General features: G+C 34.8%; 1 protein-coding gene across 3 annotated transcripts; it reads left to right on the top strand.

The window, feature by feature from the left end:
• Positions 1-528: 528 nt before the first annotated feature.
• cul1a (cullin 1a) lies at positions 529-17,797 on the top strand. Of its 3 annotated transcripts, none has more exons than XM_051863532.1 (22): positions 529-783; positions 2,971-3,273; positions 3,362-3,539; positions 5,451-5,618; positions 5,730-5,780; positions 6,165-6,255; positions 8,255-8,418; positions 9,215-9,377; positions 9,463-9,593; positions 10,034-10,141; positions 10,991-11,097; positions 11,180-11,228; positions 11,318-11,449; positions 13,040-13,157; positions 13,237-13,313; positions 13,404-13,535; positions 14,154-14,246; positions 14,354-14,401; positions 14,706-14,788; positions 14,915-15,020; positions 16,919-17,032; positions 17,117-17,797. In XM_051863532.1, the coding sequence occupies exons 2-22, from the start codon at positions 3,134-3,136 to the stop codon at positions 17,195-17,197; spliced, it is 2,334 nt and encodes a 777-aa protein (XP_051719492.1). In that variant the 5' UTR covers positions 529-783; positions 2,971-3,133; the 3' UTR covers positions 17,198-17,797. The 3 variants fall into 3 exon arrangements, with proteins under 3 accessions (XP_051719492.1, XP_051719474.1, XP_051719481.1); XM_051863514.1 differs by having other exon boundaries at positions 5,451-5,621; positions 5,721-5,780; XM_051863521.1 differs by lacking the exon at positions 529-783 and adding an exon at positions 816-1,438 and having other exon boundaries at positions 5,451-5,621; positions 5,721-5,780.
• Positions 17,798-18,637: the final 840 nt, after the last annotated feature.

Here is an 18,637-nt window from a genome sequence, read left to right as displayed (position 1 = left end):
AAATACTTTCCATCTAAAGTCTGCTTATAATTTTAGTCAAGATTTTTTTCACCAAATATTTTCAGTAAATGGTCTAGGTGAAAGTTTCAATTTCACAAAATTTGAGTATGTCTGCATCAAACTCTTTATTTGGATCCTTTAACACTTTTTTACTGTGACAGTACCATGGTAAACATATGGTCTCAGATAGCATTACAATGGTACGTTGATGGATATATACAAAATAAGATATGATTACCATACAGGCTATATGCCATTCATGACGCATGACACATTTTAGTGAAAAAGCAGCCAGTGAAAATTAGATGCAATTTTCAAATTAAAGTTATACTGACCATTGGATGACAAACAACATTTTTAATAATGTTCTGGTCTAATACATGTTTGCGTGTTAACATTCGAGTTGCACTAAATGCTGTCCAGTGAGATTCGGCTACTCGGTAAACAGAGAACATGTGTGTCCACATGTGCGGTCAAAGTCCATAATAAACTGTTATTCACGTTAAAAAACTGGCGCGGAACCTTCGAGCACAGCCGCTGTTTTCGAGCGGCGTGCACGCTGACGGAGTGTGTCTCTGTTTCCGGAGGGACCTTGTTTCCGTGAGCACGCGCTGACGGAGTTTTTTTCTGTGTTCGTTGTTTCGGCGTTGTTCTTTTTATTTTCTAAGTAAAAAATAAGGATCGCCACATACGCGTCTGATATATAAAAGGGGATATTGTTAATCAGGATCCGGAGTGGTGTTGGAGATTCATGTGTACGTTTGTCGTTCTTTCTGGATGATGGTAAGAGCGCGAGATTAGCCGTTAGCTTTAGCTCTAATCTTGAACACAAACACACACAGTTATAGGCGATAAATAATATATTAATATCACAATTCCTATTGCATTATGTACTTATCTTCTCATGAGTTGTATTAATGGATCTCTACGTGTTTAGAGAGTATTTGTGGGGTGTTTTGAAGTGAGGCCTCATCAGTCAGATTGTGTTTGCCTGAAGCACACACATTTAAGCAACTTTTAATTCTGTGTGGCATTTTTGGATGGAGGGTGAGACCGGTATACAGAAACGTCAGCACTACTTTAAAGCACGAGCACAGCGGTAATTGGAAACAAATGAGTCGCCCTCACTAGCTCTGCTGATGTGCTTGTATATGATGCACTTTGAGCGACCCGACAAAACTAGATCAGTCACATTGAAATGAAGCTAGTTCTCTAATTTTGACATGTCGCTCACTCTCAGTGAAGACAAAGGGTCTCAAAAACATCATGAGGTGAGGGTCAATCAAATGAGAGGGCTGTTATAGATCAGCAGAGATGTGGAGAGATCAGAAATCTGACGAGTTTAGCAGTCATCAGAAGTGTTCAGAGATGGAAAATCAGGACAGAACAAATGTGTTTTGCTTTTTTTTTTTTTTTTTTGACTGAGTTTCATGAACAGGTAACAATTGCAACGTTATATATATATATATATATATAACACACACACACATAATATACACACGCATTTATATAAATACACACAATTTTATGTATATACATATACAATTTTTAATTTTTTTCATGAATGGAAAAATTAGTTTAACCACCCTTTTTGCATCAATTAACTATTTAATATCATATGTATATACATACACATATATCGATAGTATATGTATATTATATATGTATTTATACTATAGATATAATAGATAAAATAATCATGTTTTTATATATATATATATATGTGTGTGTGTGTGTGTGTGTATGTGTGTGTGTATATATATATATATGTATATATATATATATTCGTGTGTGTATATGTGTGTGTGTGTGTGTGTATATATATATATATGTGTGTATATATGTATATATGTGTGTATATATATGTGTGTGTGTATATATGTATGTATATGTGTGTGTATATATATATATAAATATCACACACACACACACACACAGTATGTGTGTGTGTATGTATGTACGTACAGTCAAACCAAAATTTATTCAGACACCTTGAACATTTCATTCATTAATACAATTTATTCAGTATAGTTTTAAAAATGGTAATAAAATATGACACAATCTCAGAGTTAAACTGTCAGAAAAAAATAATCTTAATTATAACACTGAAACAAAACATGGTCAGGTCAAAATGTCTGAATAATTTTTGGTTCCAATTTTTTTATCAATTTTACTGGTAGTCCTCACTTACATAAATGAACTACAGTGTCCTGCACCCACTAGTAAAAATATAAAAAATGTCTGAATAATTTTTGGTTTGACTGTGTGTGTGTGTGTGTGTGTGTGTGTGTGTGTGTATGTATGTATGTATATATATATATATATATATATATATATATGTATGTATATATAATTGATTATATATAACAATTATCTAATTTATCCATTATATCTCTAATAGATGAAATAATAAAAAAAAAGGTAATCTATTAGTATTATATATAATAGATAAGATATCTATTTAATGTTTGTGCTACAAAAACAATTAGAGTGGAAGTATAACATAATTACCATGTTCAGCAGTTCTGCTCTTGTTTTGTAATTAAGTTATTGAAATTCATTTTGAGTCCACTCCAGATGTTCTGCTGTCCCACAGCTGTGGTGTTCTGCCTGAGTAAATCACTGTAAGTCATGATCTAATGGCAGAACGCTGTTAATTTGCTTGGTTACAGCACCGGCTGCATCTCAGAGCTCCTAGTGGAATATTTTCTGTTCCTTGAGTTGTTGCCATGGATACAAGAAGGGAACCCCAGGATATAATGAACAGTAGATTCCATACAAGGAATGTTTATCCCAGGAAAAACTGATGCTGTGTCTTTTTGAGATATATCAGCAGATTCTTCATCTGCTGCAGGTTGCTTGGTTTTCTCTGATTTTTGGACTACACTCAAGAGATTAGTTTGGCGAAATGTGTTTAGTCCTACGTGATTCCATCGCACTGTGTATCTCTCTCTCTTGTGTTCTTCGCAGGTTTCTTTCCTGTCTGTCGCTGTACCCTGAGGGTCCGACCCTCTTCATCCTCCCTCACCGCTTGACCCTATGGAGGAGTAGCTCTTGAGTGACAGGCACAAGACCCAATCAAACATCAGGAGGAGCGTCAGACTCGCAGCGGCAGAGCCGAGAGGAAGAGAGGATGTCGTCTAACCGGACCCAGACCCCTCACGGTCTGAAGCAGATCGGGCTGGACCAGATCTGGGATGATCTGCGGGCGGGAATACAGCAGGTGTACACCCGCCAGAGCATGGCCAAGTCACGCTACATGGAGCTCTACACGTATCCTCAATTGCGATTTAATGTCATTTCTATTTTGTTTGGAAAACTCGTTCTGTGTCTGTTGTGCCCTTAACCTCTTGCTTTTCAGTCATGTGTATAATTATTGCACTAGTGTGCATCAGTCGAATCAGGCCCGCGGTGCAGGTGCCCCCCCGTCCAAACCATCGAAGAAGACCCCCACACCCGGAGGAGCTCAGTTCGTGGGGCTGGAACTCTACAAGAGATTGAAGGAATTTCTGAAGAATTACCTTACCAACTTACTAAAGGTACATTACAAGAATAGACGCGTTTTTAATAGCAAGGCTGCATTTATTTGATTAATATACAGTAAAAACAGTAATATTGTGAAATTTTATTTAAAAAAAAAAACTTTTTTATTAATTTATATTTTAAAATGTAATTTGTTTCTGTGATGTCAAAGCTGAATTTTCAGCATCATTACTCCAGTCTTCAGTGTCACATGATCCTTCAGAAATCATTCTAATATGCTGATTAGCTGCTCAAGAAACATTCACTATAATTATCGTATTATTTTTGTGAAAACTGTGATGAATTGTTTTCTAGGATTCAAAAGAACAGCATTTGTTTGAAATATAATTTTTGCTTGAATTATTTTGTAACATTATAGATGTCTTTACTGTTACTTCTGATCATTAATTTATTTACATTAAAGTATTAATTTCTTTAGAAAAAAATAGCATTAACACCAAACTTTTGAATGGTAGTCTACAGGGCTTGACATTAACACTCGCCAAATACGGTGGATTTTAGCAGTGGCGTGTAACGCAGTCACTCCTACTAGCCACTTTGGCGGGTTAAATTTTATATACAGCCTAAATATTTTTCAACATTTTTCAATTGTAGCATTTTAAAAAGTCATCTGAAATAATAAACTAAGAGCAATGTTGTCAAAAATATCGATTTTTCGATACATATCGATACTGAAATATCTGAAACGCTTCAAATACTCATTTCCACAGAGTAGATACATGACACCAGCTGCGCTTTCTCTCTCTCTCTCATCTCTCCGACAGCGAGTTGACACAAAAAAGTCAAAATGTCAAGCCCTGGTAGTCTATATAGTAGAGCTTTTGTAATATTAAATGGTACTTCAACAAAAGTAATCAATTCTTATTGGTTTGCATTGAGAGAGAATGTATTTTATAGACTGTCAACATTTTGCTAACACTTTACAATAAGGTTTCATTAGTTCAAGATTATTAACTACAGTAGTTTATTAACTACAGTAGTTTAGTTAGCATGGTCTGTCGATGAACAATACTTTTGCAGCCTTTATTAATGTTAATGTTATTTCAACATTTACTTGTACATTTTTAACTTAAGTCAAATTCACAGCATTTAGCCCAAAAGATTCAGTTATGGTACTATTCACTGGGCAGGTGTGTTCAAAACACAGTTGTTTATGACCAAAGTAAGTCTAAATGATTATTATTCATATTTATTTAATAAAATTTGCCTGTAAAAAGCCTACAAATCTAAACGATTCTTAAAAAAAAAAAATAAATATATATTAAGTACCATAAACATTTTGTCCTCAAAAAAAACAAAGTTAGCCAAGGTAAAGAATCTTTCGCTTAAAAGATTCATTCAAAAACACTGGATTAATTTAGGGTGCTTTCACACTAGCACTTTTGGTGCGCACCCAGGTTTGATTGACGTCAAGAGTTCGGTTCGGTTGGATGATGTGAACTCTGTTTTGAACTTGGGTGCGCACCCATGAACCATACCAGAGTCCGCATAAAAAGGGCGGTCCGGGGTACGGTTCATGTGAACTCCGGTACGGTTTGCTTCTGATACGAACACAATTGTACTAAATCAAAATCGAATGAACTGCTGAATTGATGACGTATGATTCTGTAAAACTGTGTTTGTGTGTGTTCTCACTCACTTTCACTTTCAAGCAGAGAGAATGTATGCCTCATTTCTGCTTGCCTTCAGCACAAATGGAGTTCTTTAAAACATTTGCAGTACATTTGCAGCAGATAGACATAAGTGCCAATATGTGCTGATGCTTTCCAAATATCGTGCAGCCCTAAACACAATCCAGCTGAGGTAGGGGGAGCAGTCGAACTCTGGTTTGAACAGGCAGTCGAACTAAGCGTGAAAGCACCCTTAAACTCCCAGTAAATATGCATTTATTTGACTGTTGCCCTCAGGATGGAGAGGATCTGATGGACGAGAGCGTTCTGAAGTTCTACACACAGCAGTGGGAGGATTACAGGTTTTCCAGTAAAGTGCTCAATGGGATCTGTGCTTATCTCAACCGCCACTGGGTGCGCCGGGAGTGTGACGAGGGCCGGAAAGGGATCTATGAAATCTACTCTGTGAGTTTCTTGCTTTTCTTCTGCATTACAGAAAAATTTCAATCTATTTGATGTCTTGTCATTATATGTATGTCATGTGAATGTTTTGTGTGTGTGTGGGTGTTTTTCCAGCTCGCTCTGGTGACGTGGAGGGAATGTTTGTTTCGGCCTCTGAATAAGCAGGTAAGATTGGAAACAGGAAACACGTTATAGTAGGAAAAGTGCTTAATTCTAATGTATTTGGTACCACTTTACAATAAGGTTCATTAGTTAACTACATTAGTTAACGTGAACTAATAATGCACTTATACAGCATTTGTTAATCTTGTTAAGTTTAATTTCAACATTTACTAATACATTATTAAAATCTTGTTAACATTAGTTAATGCACTGTGAACTAACATGAACAATGAACAACTGTATTTTCATTAACTAACGTTAATGAAGATTAGTAAATACAGTAACAAATGTATTGCTCATGGTTAGTTTAATACATTAACTAATGTTCAACTAATGAACCTTATTGTAAAGTGTTACCATTTATTTTTTTGGTACCTTTGTTCTTAGGTCACAAATGCTGTATTGAAGCTGATTGAGAAGGAGAGGAATGGAGAAACCATCAACACTAGACTCATCAGTGGAGTGGTCCAGTCTTATGGTGCGGCATCGTTTTTACATTAGGGCTGCAACTAACGATTATTTGTGACCTGTGCTGGCAAAATGAGTCACAATTTTCAAAATTTAGTTATTTTTTTTATTAAAAAAAAAATAAATAAATATATATATATATATATATATATATATATTATTTTATTAAATTATATAAATTTTTATTTAAACCTTCAAAATGATATGATTTGTTGGAATCAGAAAAAAGAAAGAACTATACCTGTTTGAAGTAGATAGTCAGCAAAGTCAATTTTGAGAAAAATCGAGTCAAAAGTTTTCTGAAGGTTCCGAAACAAAATCATCTAGCATCCATACCTTCAAAATCCCTGATAATAACACCAAATTTGGCACACTCCAAGTCAAAACCCATATCTATAGGAAAAATATATATTCAACTTTTTTACATGATATCTCAATTGTTTGATAACATTGAGACAGACAATATGTTAAGACCTACTATATCGCACAGATCTAATAATGTTACACATCAGATGTTTTTTTTTTTCCCCAACAGTTAACCGTTCATTTAAGACATAACAGATAATGTTTGCGTGAATACTCACCAAGACAGATATTTTGAAATACTGTAATTCTGTGTATATGTGTATATTGGGATCGCGTGCTGTCTGAGGCGTCTTTGTGCGTGCGTGCTTCGGATCTATCGGTCAGCATGAGTTATATCATTTTGTTTACATCAGCGTGAGTTTGAAAATCACATTTCATTGGTTCAGACCCATGCCATTGAGAATTCGCTATGAATATTCGCAGAGTTGGAATACTGCGCTTTAAAACGATACCAAACGTCCTGAGAGGAAGTGCCAGTCATCCAGAAGCGAGCAGAAAAAAAAAACGTCATTTTTCATGGACAAAGCAAGGGTACTCCTCTCAGAAAACGTACAAATAAAGATACTTTTGGGTGTTTAATTGCTATTTAGAGCATTGGGATCGCTAGACAGGGGCTTAATTAACTAATTTTTGTGTGAACCTCAAATTCGACCAAAAGTGACATTTTTAACTTGGTTTGCCTTTAGCTCGAAATTAGCCCGTGCACATTCCGACTCATTTTGCCAGTACGGGTCACAATCGATTAATCTGTTGATTTATTTTTCAGTTAATCAGATGAAAAAACTAAAAATTATTATACATTAAATTACATTCTAAACCTAAAAACAACTGACTGCTTACCATTTTAAAGCAGAAATTAAAACAACAATTAAAAATAAACAAAAACAAAAGCACAGAATGTTAACTTGTATGAGGGGAAAACCTCACATTCACTCATCTGAACATGGTAATTATAATACAATAATGGGCTATACCAACAATAGTGCTTTTACTGTTACTGCTCTCTTAAATATAATTACTTGTGTTATGCTTAATTTCTAAAAAAAAAAAAAAAAAAAAAAAAAATTTAGCAATGTGTGTATTTTAGTCAGAATTATTGTGCTCCTATTCTACTGCACTCTGTCTGTTTGATGCGCATGTGCCCACCGGCAACCGTTCATTGAAGTCTGTGAAGGTTAGCAAGATGCTGATTGTAAGAATATGCAAAATGGAAATACTCGTAGGACTTTCTCACATTTACAGATAAAGATATAACCATAGAAGGTAAGTTATGTGCTGAGGAAAACACATGTCAGAGGCATTAAACAGCTCACGCATCTGTCAAAGCATGACAGGACAAGATGCAGCAGCTCACTCTGTGTCCTCCACTATTCTCTATATGCGTTTTTGGTCCTTAGAAAGGGGTTATTCACTACTGTAAAGCGACGTGACTGGCTGATGGTTTCCAGGGCACAGCACACAGACGCGACTAATCGATAATCAAATTCATTCAAATGTTGATTATTTTCATTATTGATAATAATCAATTATTGTTTAGTTGTTGCAGCCCTAGTTTACATCATGATGGATTTCATTGCTTGTTTGTGATAAAGGATGTTTAGAATCAGTGTTGTTTAGTTCATGGCTCTTTCTGTCTCTCACAGTGGAGTTGGGTCTCAATGAGGACGACGCCTTCGCTAAAGGTCCGACTCTGTCTGTCTACAAGGAATACTTTGAGACACAGTTCCTGGCCGACACCGAACGGTTTTACACGAGGGAAAGCACCGAGTTCCTGCAACAGAATCCTGTCACTGAGTACATGAAGAAGGTGAGGCACAAGTAGCTTGACTTTTTTTTTTTTTTTTTTTTAAGTGCTTGTGTACTTAAATGTGTAGTTGGTGTCAAGTAGGGCTGGATAGTATATTTGCAATTATTTTGTTGTGTGAAATTTAGTAGTAGCATTGTTAAACTGACTTTAAGACCTTTTTTATTTGGCGAGTACCAGTGGGTTAGATTTGGACCCCCTCCATCTTGTGACTTGCGTTCCGTGTATGATAGTATTGTGGGATTTTGATATACGTTTTTGGTAATTGATCGATTTTTAAATTATATTTTTGATAGGATATCGGATAGTTCAGAAAGTCCAGTTCGTTTCCAGTTCTTAATTTTTTATTTATTTCTTTTTTAGCACAAATGAAATGTAAATATTACTGTTTACTGTTATGTATTAATACTGGTATATAAATATCAATAAATAGAATTCTTCCACTTGTTTGTTTAATTTAAACACATGACAAGGAAAAAAATACCTTATTTTTAACTAGATTTTTTACAGTATTTTAATATGCAACTTTTAATCTGCTCTAAAGCATTTTTTTATTATTATTAGTGTTAACAAACTGTTTAATATTTTTATAAAAACTGATACAAAACTGATTTTGGTAAAAAAAAAAAAAAAATTAGATTTTTTTGTTTATTTGTGTTTTTTTTTTTTTTTTTTTAATATATATATTTTATTTATTTTCTTCCTTCAAAAAGTTGAAAAATATGTTTATTATACTTTTGTTTGGCTGTATTGTCCAGTCTTAGATTGAAGCTGAAGTGTTGAGCTGTATTTGTTGTAGGCCGAGGCTCGTTTGCTGGAGGAGCAGAGGAGGGTGCAGGTCTACCTCCATGAGAGCACACAGGATGAGCTGGCCAGGAAGTGTGAGCAGGTTCTCATCGAGAAACACCTGGAGATCTTCCACACGGAGTTCCAGAACCTTCTGGACGCAGACAAAAATGAAGGTAATGAACCACAGTGAAAACTGAATGTACATGAGTCCTTCAAATTAAAATTCTCAACCATTATTTATTCTTTGTCTCCCTGTAGATCTTGGTCGCATGTACAATCTCGTGTCACGGATCACAGATGGATTGGGAGAACTGAAGAAACTTTTGGAAACGCACATTTATAATCAAGGCTTGGCAGCCATTGAGAAATGTGGGGAGGCTGCTCTCAATGTGAGTCTGAATGTAAATCGCCATCTTTGTTTGCAGTGTACATCATGCCATCTGATGCTGAGATCATCATGAGTTCTCCATCATGAGTTTTTAACACAAAAAAATCTTAATATCAAATGAAGATCCACCGCTATGCTCTGGTATCTCTTAAACATATTTTGTTTAATTGTTTGTTTAAAACTCTTAGGAAATAATGTTTCTCAGCAAACGCTTTAGAAGAAAATTAACACAGTCAGCCCTGAGTCCATTTGTCTAAAGCAAATTTTACATTTTTTAATTGCACTTTTATAGTATTTTAACTTGTTACTCAGCATGAAAATAGCCAAGGAAACTGGCATGATTTTAAAACACCAACCAACCATCATGCTTTAGACCTGATGTTTCTGACAATACAACTGACAAGTCAACTGCTTTTTTTTTTTTTTTTTCTTTTCTTATAGGACCCCAAAATGTACGTCCAGACTATTTTGGATGTCCACAAGAAGTACAATGCCTTGGTGATGTCAGCATTCAACAATGATGCTGGTTTTGTGGCTGCTCTTGACAAGGTATTACCATACTGTCTTATATTGACTAATATTTTTCCAGTGATATTCCTCTGAACTTTTCTCTTTTGTAATGTCTCTCAGCCATCTCTCTTTCTACACTCTTTCTTCAAATCTCTTGCTCACTCACTCTCCTCCCCATCATGAGTGAACACGCCCCCTACTGCTGATTAACTATAAGTGTTGTGCTGCTTGGTCCTATTCACTTTAAACAGCATTTCTCAGAAATCACTTACTACATCTTTAAGAAACCATCTGATCAAAGCAATGTGGATATGTTTGCAAGACCTCAGCAATCGGCACTCCACTCAGTCACGTTTATTCATATAGCACTTTATACAACAGATCACTTTAAAGCAGGCAGCTTTACAGTATTACACATGAAAAAACTGTCAGTGTTGCTTTCAATTAGAATGACAACTTTCTACTATAAAGCAACTCTCCAGTGTGTTCATGTATTCACTCGTGTCTCACCTCAACGGACTGAACAGAACAAATGAACCAGAGAAGATTTCCATGTCAAAGAAGAGAACCACACTCACCTATTACAATAATTGCCTTGGACCAGTGGTAGTTCGAAGGTGTTTACCAGCAAGTTCGCTTTGGCAAGCTGTTTCAAACTCCAAACAAACTTAGTTGTGGCCTCATACCTGTTCGTTCTTCGAGTTTGCTTAAAGTATATCAGGGCCTTAAATGGTTGAATCTTACAAAACTAACCCATCCATCTAAAAGAAAAAAGGAATAATAAATGAACATTTTGCATATAGAAATTAAGCCTGTATTTAGCACTATTTGTTGCTAATAGCTTTTGGATATTGAAAGCATTCAAGCATGTATTTTCTCTGTGTTTAGGCTTGTGGGCGCTTCATCAATAATAATGCTGTTACCAAGATGGTTCAGTCCTCCAGCAAATCTCCTGAACTACTGGCCAGATACTGCGACTCTCTGCTCAAGAAGAGGTGCGTTTTTAGTTGTCTCTCTGTTGTAAATGAGTTTACATCTCTGTGCTGGATCTAATCAAACCTCTGTCTGATATTGCAGCTCCAAAAACCCAGAGGAGGCAGAACTTGAAGACACTCTGAATCAAGTGGTCCGTTTTATGTTATCAGATGATTTGTGATTGCCAAAACATTCTCCATATCTGTTTTGTCTGTATTGATCTTTTTTTCTCATTTGTAGATGGTGGTGTTCAAGTACATTGAGGACAAGGACGTGTTCCAGAAGTTCTATGCGAAGATGCTGGCCAAGCGTCTGGTCCATCAGAACAGCGCCAGCGATGACGCAGAGGCCAGCATGATCTCCAAACTAAAGGTGCAAGAGTTCTTCCACAGCTTATGATAATACAAACAGTTAAAATGATCTATAAAGCTTAAAGGGTTAGTTCACCCAAAAATGAAAATTCTGTCATTAATTACTCACTCTTACGTCATTCCACACCTGTAAAACTTTCGTTCACCTTCGGAACACAAATGAAGATCTTTTAAATGAAATCTTTCTGTCAACACAACTACCACTATCACAACTACCACTTTCAAGCCCCAGAAAGGTAGTAAAGACATCATAAAAGCAATCCATGTGACTACAGTGGTTTAACCTCATTAAAAAAAAAAACATAATTTACAACTTTTTACAAAACCAAGTGTCAGTTGTGTAGGCTGTCAGTGGAGGGACAGAGATTTCATTAGAAAGATCTTCATTTGTGTTCCGAAGATGAACGAAAGTCTTACGGGTTTGGAACGACTTGAGGGTGAGTAATATAATTACAGAATTAAATTTTTTTTTGGTGAACTAACCCTTTAAATTTCCTAAAATCAGCACCAGATATTGTATTATTGCTCTTTGATTTACAGCATCTCAGATTTTAAACTTCAGTTGCAAAAATGCAGAACAGAGTTGGATTAATTTCCGTGAATTATTCATTGAAACTGTTTCAATTAATCATTTCATTGTCTGATTCAACAATTCATGTGTCATCAGAAGTGTTCACTTAAGTCCATGTGCTGCATTTACATAATTTAAATTTAGTAAAAATATGTAGGTAAATATTGCCCATTTATTATTAGCCTATATATTGTTATATTACTGAACACTGAAAATGATTAAATATCATATATATATAAATTTGTATAAAAACAGGTTTTGATTATGTATTTTAACTGGATTTTTTTTTTTTACTATTTGCCTTTTTTTGGGCAGTGCTGACTGTTTATGACTATTTATGCATTTGGTGGATGCTTTTATCCAAAGCAGTGTTATTTTACTATTATTTATATACTATTATAGTTTTTTTTTTTTTTCAGTATTTTGTTATAATAATATTTTTAAATAATAGCTTTTATTTTCATATTAACATTTCTTATTGTAATTTTAGTTTAGTTTTGGTGCTTTTTTTTTAATATTATTTTAATTTTCTATTTAGCTTTAATTTATTTAAGTTTTAGTAATTTATTTCATTTGGTGGTTTTATGCTTTATTTCAGCATCGTTTCAATTAACAAAAACAGTTTGTAATAGTTTTAATTTTAGTTAACAATACCAACTCTCATCCAAACTGACTTAAGCCCTAGTGGTGTCATTGTGCTTTTTAGGCCCGGTTTCACAGACAGGGCTTAGACTAAGCCAGAATTAGGCCTTTGTTCAATTAGGACATTTAAGTGTCTTTTATGAATGTACTTTAGAAAAAAACAATACTGATGTGCAAAAAAAAAAAAATGGCACTGACATATTTTAAGATACGTCAGTGCAAGTTGCTTTAAGTTAAAACGGCTCAAACATGTATTTTAGTCTAGGACTAGCTTAAGCCCTGTCTGTGAAACCAGGGGTTAATGTTCTTGTAATTTAGTTCACTGCATATGCCATCATCAGTGTTAGTGTCTAACACTGTTTGGTTTGTCATGTTTAGCAAGCGTGTGGCTTTGAATACACATCAAAACTCCAGCGGATGTTCCAGGACATCGGAGTCAGCAAAGACCTCAACGAACAGTTCAAGAAGCACCTCACAAACTCCGAGCCTTTAGACTGTAAGGATGAGCTTCTCTCTGTTCTGCTGCAGTATCAGATACTGTCATTTGTGGTTATGAATTTTGTGTTGTTTTCTAGTGGACTTCAGCATCCAGGTGTTGAGCTCAGGTTCATGGCCCTTCCAGCAGTCCTGCACTTTTGCTCTGCCGTCTGAGGTAAAAATACGATTGTGTTTGTATGTAAATGAATTGGTTTTGGTCTTTTCATGGTTTTTCTAAATCAATTATCTGTCTTTTCTGATGCAGTTGGAGAGGAGCTACCAAAGGTTCACAGCCTTCTACGCCAGCAGACACAGCGGCCGCAAGCTCACCTGGCTTTACCACCTGTCCAAAGGAGAACTGGTCACCAACTGCTTCAAAAACCGCTACACCTTACAGGTACAACACGATATGTCACTTGAAAGCTCCATACACTACCATTCAAAAGTTTGGGTTTGTTGTTTGTACTTTTGAAAGAAGTCTCTTATGCTCACCAAGATGCATTTATTTGTTCAAAAATACAGTAAAAACAGTCATACAGTGAATTATTATTAAAATTTAAAATATATATTTTTTATTTGAACGTTTTAATGAAAAGTTGAATTTTCAGCATCATTACTCCAGTCTTCAGTGTCACATGATCCTTCAGAAATCATTCTAATATGCTGATTTGCTGCTCAAGAAACATTTTATTATTATTATCAATGTTGAAAACAGTTGCTTAATATTTTTCTGGAATCCATGATACATTTTTTTTCAGGATTCTTTGATTAATAGAAAGTTCAAAAAAAGCATTTATTTCTTTCATATGATTTCTTTAAAAAAAACAACAACATTAAAACTGTAGTGTAAATTTGCACTAACATAACAGAGTTGTGTTTCTGTAGTTTTGTGGAATAGTGGAATTGGTTCATTTGGTTCAATTAAATTAATTGTATTTAAATAACCCAATTTTTTGAATAATTTATTTAAATGGTGCGTGATTATTCATTAGACTGTTCGTGTGTGTCCATGCAGGCATCTACGTTCCAGATGGCCATTCTACTGCAGTATAACACAGAAGACATTTATACAGTCCAGCAGCTGACTGACAGCACGCAGATCAAAATAGTAAGTAAACAAAAGAGGACTTGGTACAATAAGCCTAAAACCAAATCTAGATGTTAGTCAAATTTTTTTAATTGGTGCACTAACAGCTTTTTTTATATATATTTTAGGACATACTGGTGCAGGTTTTGCAAATATTATTGAAATCCAAGTTGCTGGTAAGCAATTTTTGGACTTGATTCAAAATAATTAGATGCTTGCAAAGTCAACATGAAATCACAATTTACCCATTTTTATTTTTATTTTATTTTTTTCTTTAATTTAAACTGCCACTTTTTAAATAATTTTCATTGGACTTTCTGATGGAAGACTTGCATTTTTTTTTTTTCTCAAAAGCTACATTTCACATATGTAAAATGGGTTGTGAATGCCATTTCATGATGACTTGAACACAAGCTAATATTTATGATAGTAGTATATTTGCAGATGTTTTCAGTTGTAATAATCACTGCCTCTATACAGGTTTTAGAGGACGAGAACGCAAACGTTGATGAAGTGGAATTCAAACCCGACACCCTCATAAAACTCTTCCTGGGCTATAAAAAGTAGGTCCTCTCATCTTGCAAACAACAGCTACAAATCTATAATTAGTGTTTTACATTTTGTGCTTTTCAAATCATGCAGAGTAAAAGCATTTGTGAATATTGATGGCTGATGCTTTTTCTCCCCAGTAAAAAACTGCGAGTGAACATTAATGTGCCAATGAAGACTGAGCAGAAACAGGAACAGGAAACAACCCATAAAAACATCGAGGAGGACAGGAAACTCTTGATTCAGGTATCCATGTTTTCCACACTGCTTAAATATATTACTGTTCAAAAGTTTAATACCCATTATACCCATTATATCCATTATATGTCTATAATGGGTAATATTTTATGTATTTGAGGTCTGAGATGTGGCAAACTATATTGCTGTCTAATCAGCAAATATGGTCTTAAATATCCTGCATAGTACTTCATCTTTCATAACATGAGATTTTAACCAAATGTTGATTTTGGTCAAATGTTGCAACAATGTTATTTTTTTTTTTTTCATGAAAAATTACGGTTTTGGACATATAGGGTAATAAAAAATAAATGAAAAAATCCCTTAAAGTTACTACAAATGAGCATGTAAAGCAAATAACTTTTTAAAAAAAATTCTGCGCACAGCATGTCCCCGCCCCGTGCAATGTTCTCTCCTTTTTTCCCCCTTACTTGTTTGCATCCCTGCCCTCTAAAAAGGGTCTAGAACCACCCCTGGTTTAGGTTAACTTATGACAAATTTATATGACTGTTAAATGCTGTTTAAAGGTGGCATAAATGCATTTACACACCAATTTTAACTGCATTTTGTTATACAAGAAGCTTAGGCATAAAGAGGCATAATTTAGTCTGGCTTATTTTAAATTTAGCTAGGTTTTTAATTTCGTGTAGAGAATGGATGTTGAGTGTTATCATTGGTGTCTGAAAACAGATTTAAATGGTCTTTATACAGATTATCATTTCATTCATTTTCCACTGAATTAAGAGTGCTCATTTGCTCTAGAGGTGTCAATCATATTATGTGTTCATAACTTTTGCACTTGCGAATGACAACTTTATTTCCTTGTTCTGAGTGCAACTGAGAGAAACATTTCTACAGATGAAACATGAAGCCAAATAAATATCCGATTACAAAGATATATGTTCTTTAGGTGTTTTTCATGCGGCTCTGGTATTTTTTATTTTTTTTATAACAGTAAAGAATGGGAAATGCTAAGCAGGGGTAGCATTCAGTTTATTATAAAACACTACAAATAATGCACGTCTGCCCATTATTTCATCAAAATCCACTTTAGGTCACATTTGGAAGTTATCACACACAACGCAACGGACAAGGTTAAAGCCAAATGGGAAAACCTATGAGATATATATATATATATATATATATATATATATATATGAGGAAAAATGTATTCTTGGTCAGCACCACATATCGTGCAGGTGTGAATTAGCTGAAGGCAATCAATTGCTGAAAAGCTCCATTCGTTGACGATTCGCTTACCTTTATTGCGTTGTGCTCAGTGTGAAAGGGCCTTTATTTGAATTTTTATGACCATTTTCCTCCATTTCTCCAGTCTGTTTTTTGCTGTCTGATCAGTTAATAAATCAACAGTGATTTTTAGAAATCTCAGCTGATATTATTTTCAGTTCATTTGACTTATTGAAAATGAATGAAAGCTTGTTTCTGCCACCGAATAAAAAAAAAAAAATTAAATAAAAAAGGTGATTGCGACTTTTCATCTCACAATTCTGACTTTTTTTTTTCCACAATTGTGAGTTATAAAGTCAGAATTGAGAGATATAAAGTGCAATTCTGAGAAATAGTCACATTTGTGAGGGGGAAAAAAAAAGTCAGAATTGCAAGACAAACTCATAATTGCGAGGGGGGGGAAAAAGTCGGAATTGCAAGATAAAAAGTTGCAATTGCCTTTTTTTATTCAGTGGCTGAAACAATCTTCCATAAAAATGGAAGGTCAAAACTGAGTGCATTGCATTGTGGGATACAGCATCACACGTTTTGACAATTGTAGTAGGTCTTTTAGTAGATTTTCTGGGTATTCCGAAAGTGTACTGCAAAAAAAGTCTAAGTATTATAGTGAGGTGTGTTTGAATCGCATGCTAAGTTTAGATGTGTTCCTCTTTGTGCAGGCGGCCATAGTGAGAATCATGAAGATGAGGAAGGTTCTGAAGCATCAACAGCTTCTGGCGGAGGTTCTGAACCAGCTCTCATCGCGGTTCAAACCCAGAGTCCCCGTCATCAAGGTCAGTTATTCCTCTTCTACAAATCTAGTCTGGTTATCAGAAATGTATATCATACTCATACTTGCTTTGGTTCGTCTTTTGCAGAAGTGCATTGACATTCTCATAGAGAAAGAATATCTGGAGCGGGTGGATGGAGAGAAGGACACCTACAGCTACTTGGCCTAAACATTTCTTCACTCCTCCATGTCTTTACTGTCTGTCTCTCTCTCACTCTCACTTTTTTTAAGTTGTCTCTCGGAAATAAATATCATTCCTCTTGATGTTCGGCCTGTGTTGATGGGAATGTGAGAGTTTAAAAAGGAAAAGGACTAACAGAAGAGGAGTGTGTGTGTACGCCAGTGAATGTTAATGTGCGAGAGATAGACTTTACTGTTGCCCTGCATACGGACAGACTGCATTCGAGATGTACATACAAACAGAGACCTCGAGCTTTAATCTCGCAAAATAAAACATTGCCGGTTTTAAAAACCCAATCAGAAATAAACCCTACACATTAAGCATGCTATTGCCTATCAGCGTTTAAATGAAGAAAAAAATGAACAAAGATACATTGAAATCTTAGCAAATAGGGGCTTCAGAAATGTTTTAAGAGAAGAAAGGAAATCATTTAGGAAAAAGGTGCAATTTTAGCTGCACATCCCGAGGAGGAACGAGTTGGACAGGTTTGTAGACGTGTACTCTGCATTGTTACCTGCTACCTGAAAAACCATTTGTATAGTGTGGTTCACTTTTTTAAATGTGTGTTAAATAAAAGAATTAAAAGTTTCTGTATGTATTTCTGATGCTGTGGAATCACTGCGTGAAGCAAATAAGACCATGTTCTGATTATTCATAAATTATGGATGTTTCATTTTTATCTTTCCATATGGCCTGACACTAAAGTAGATGAAATGAAAGATCTTCAACATCAAACGACATGTTATATTTCTATTAGTATTTTATGAGGGTTGTCATTTTTGATTGTAGTGGCTACAGTTATTTCAAGCAAAAAAAAAAAAAAAAGCACAATATATAATGCATTTAATATTTTTTAAAAAGAACTGCCAATGAAGATGAGCCAAATGGTTTTTTTTTTTTTCTTGGTTAATTGAAAATATATTTTCACTGCAATGTGTTTAATATGAACTAAATATATTGCCAAATTTATGGTGTTGATTTAAATATGCTTTAGAAATGGTGGGATACAGTAAATTTGGTGTTGTAGCTACATTTTATGTTAGATAATAGTTTGCCTGACACCTTATGAAATTATCACAACAAAACATTGGAATGGGACAGCAAAATAGCGATACATCAATGACAGAACTTTTCAATGAATTGTGTTTACAAAACGTGTTTGAATGATTCAGTTAGCTCACTCGCTTCAACTCATTTGTCTTTCAGCAGCATGTTTGCTGGCAAAGAATAATCCTTTTAAGGGGTGCAAAAAAGGATCTCAGAAGTAGAAAAATAGGTAAAATGCATTTTTTTTTAAATTATTTGTTAATTTTATCATACCAATTAATTGAGTTAACTGGAGACTCGCTCCGACGAATCAGTGAGTTGTTGACTCGCGCGCAAATCGTTCAGTGAAATGCGTAAACTAATGATTCTTCACGAATTGGA

The sequence above is a fragment of the Ctenopharyngodon idella genome, chromosome 2, assembly GCF_019924925.1.
Source record: "Ctenopharyngodon idella isolate HZGC_01 chromosome 2, HZGC01, whole genome shotgun sequence".
Taxonomy (NCBI): Eukaryota; Metazoa; Chordata; class Actinopteri; order Cypriniformes; family Xenocyprididae; genus Ctenopharyngodon; species Ctenopharyngodon idella.
The sequence above is the reverse complement of the archived record's forward strand: the minus strand, read 5'-3'. Positions and strand labels throughout refer to the sequence as shown.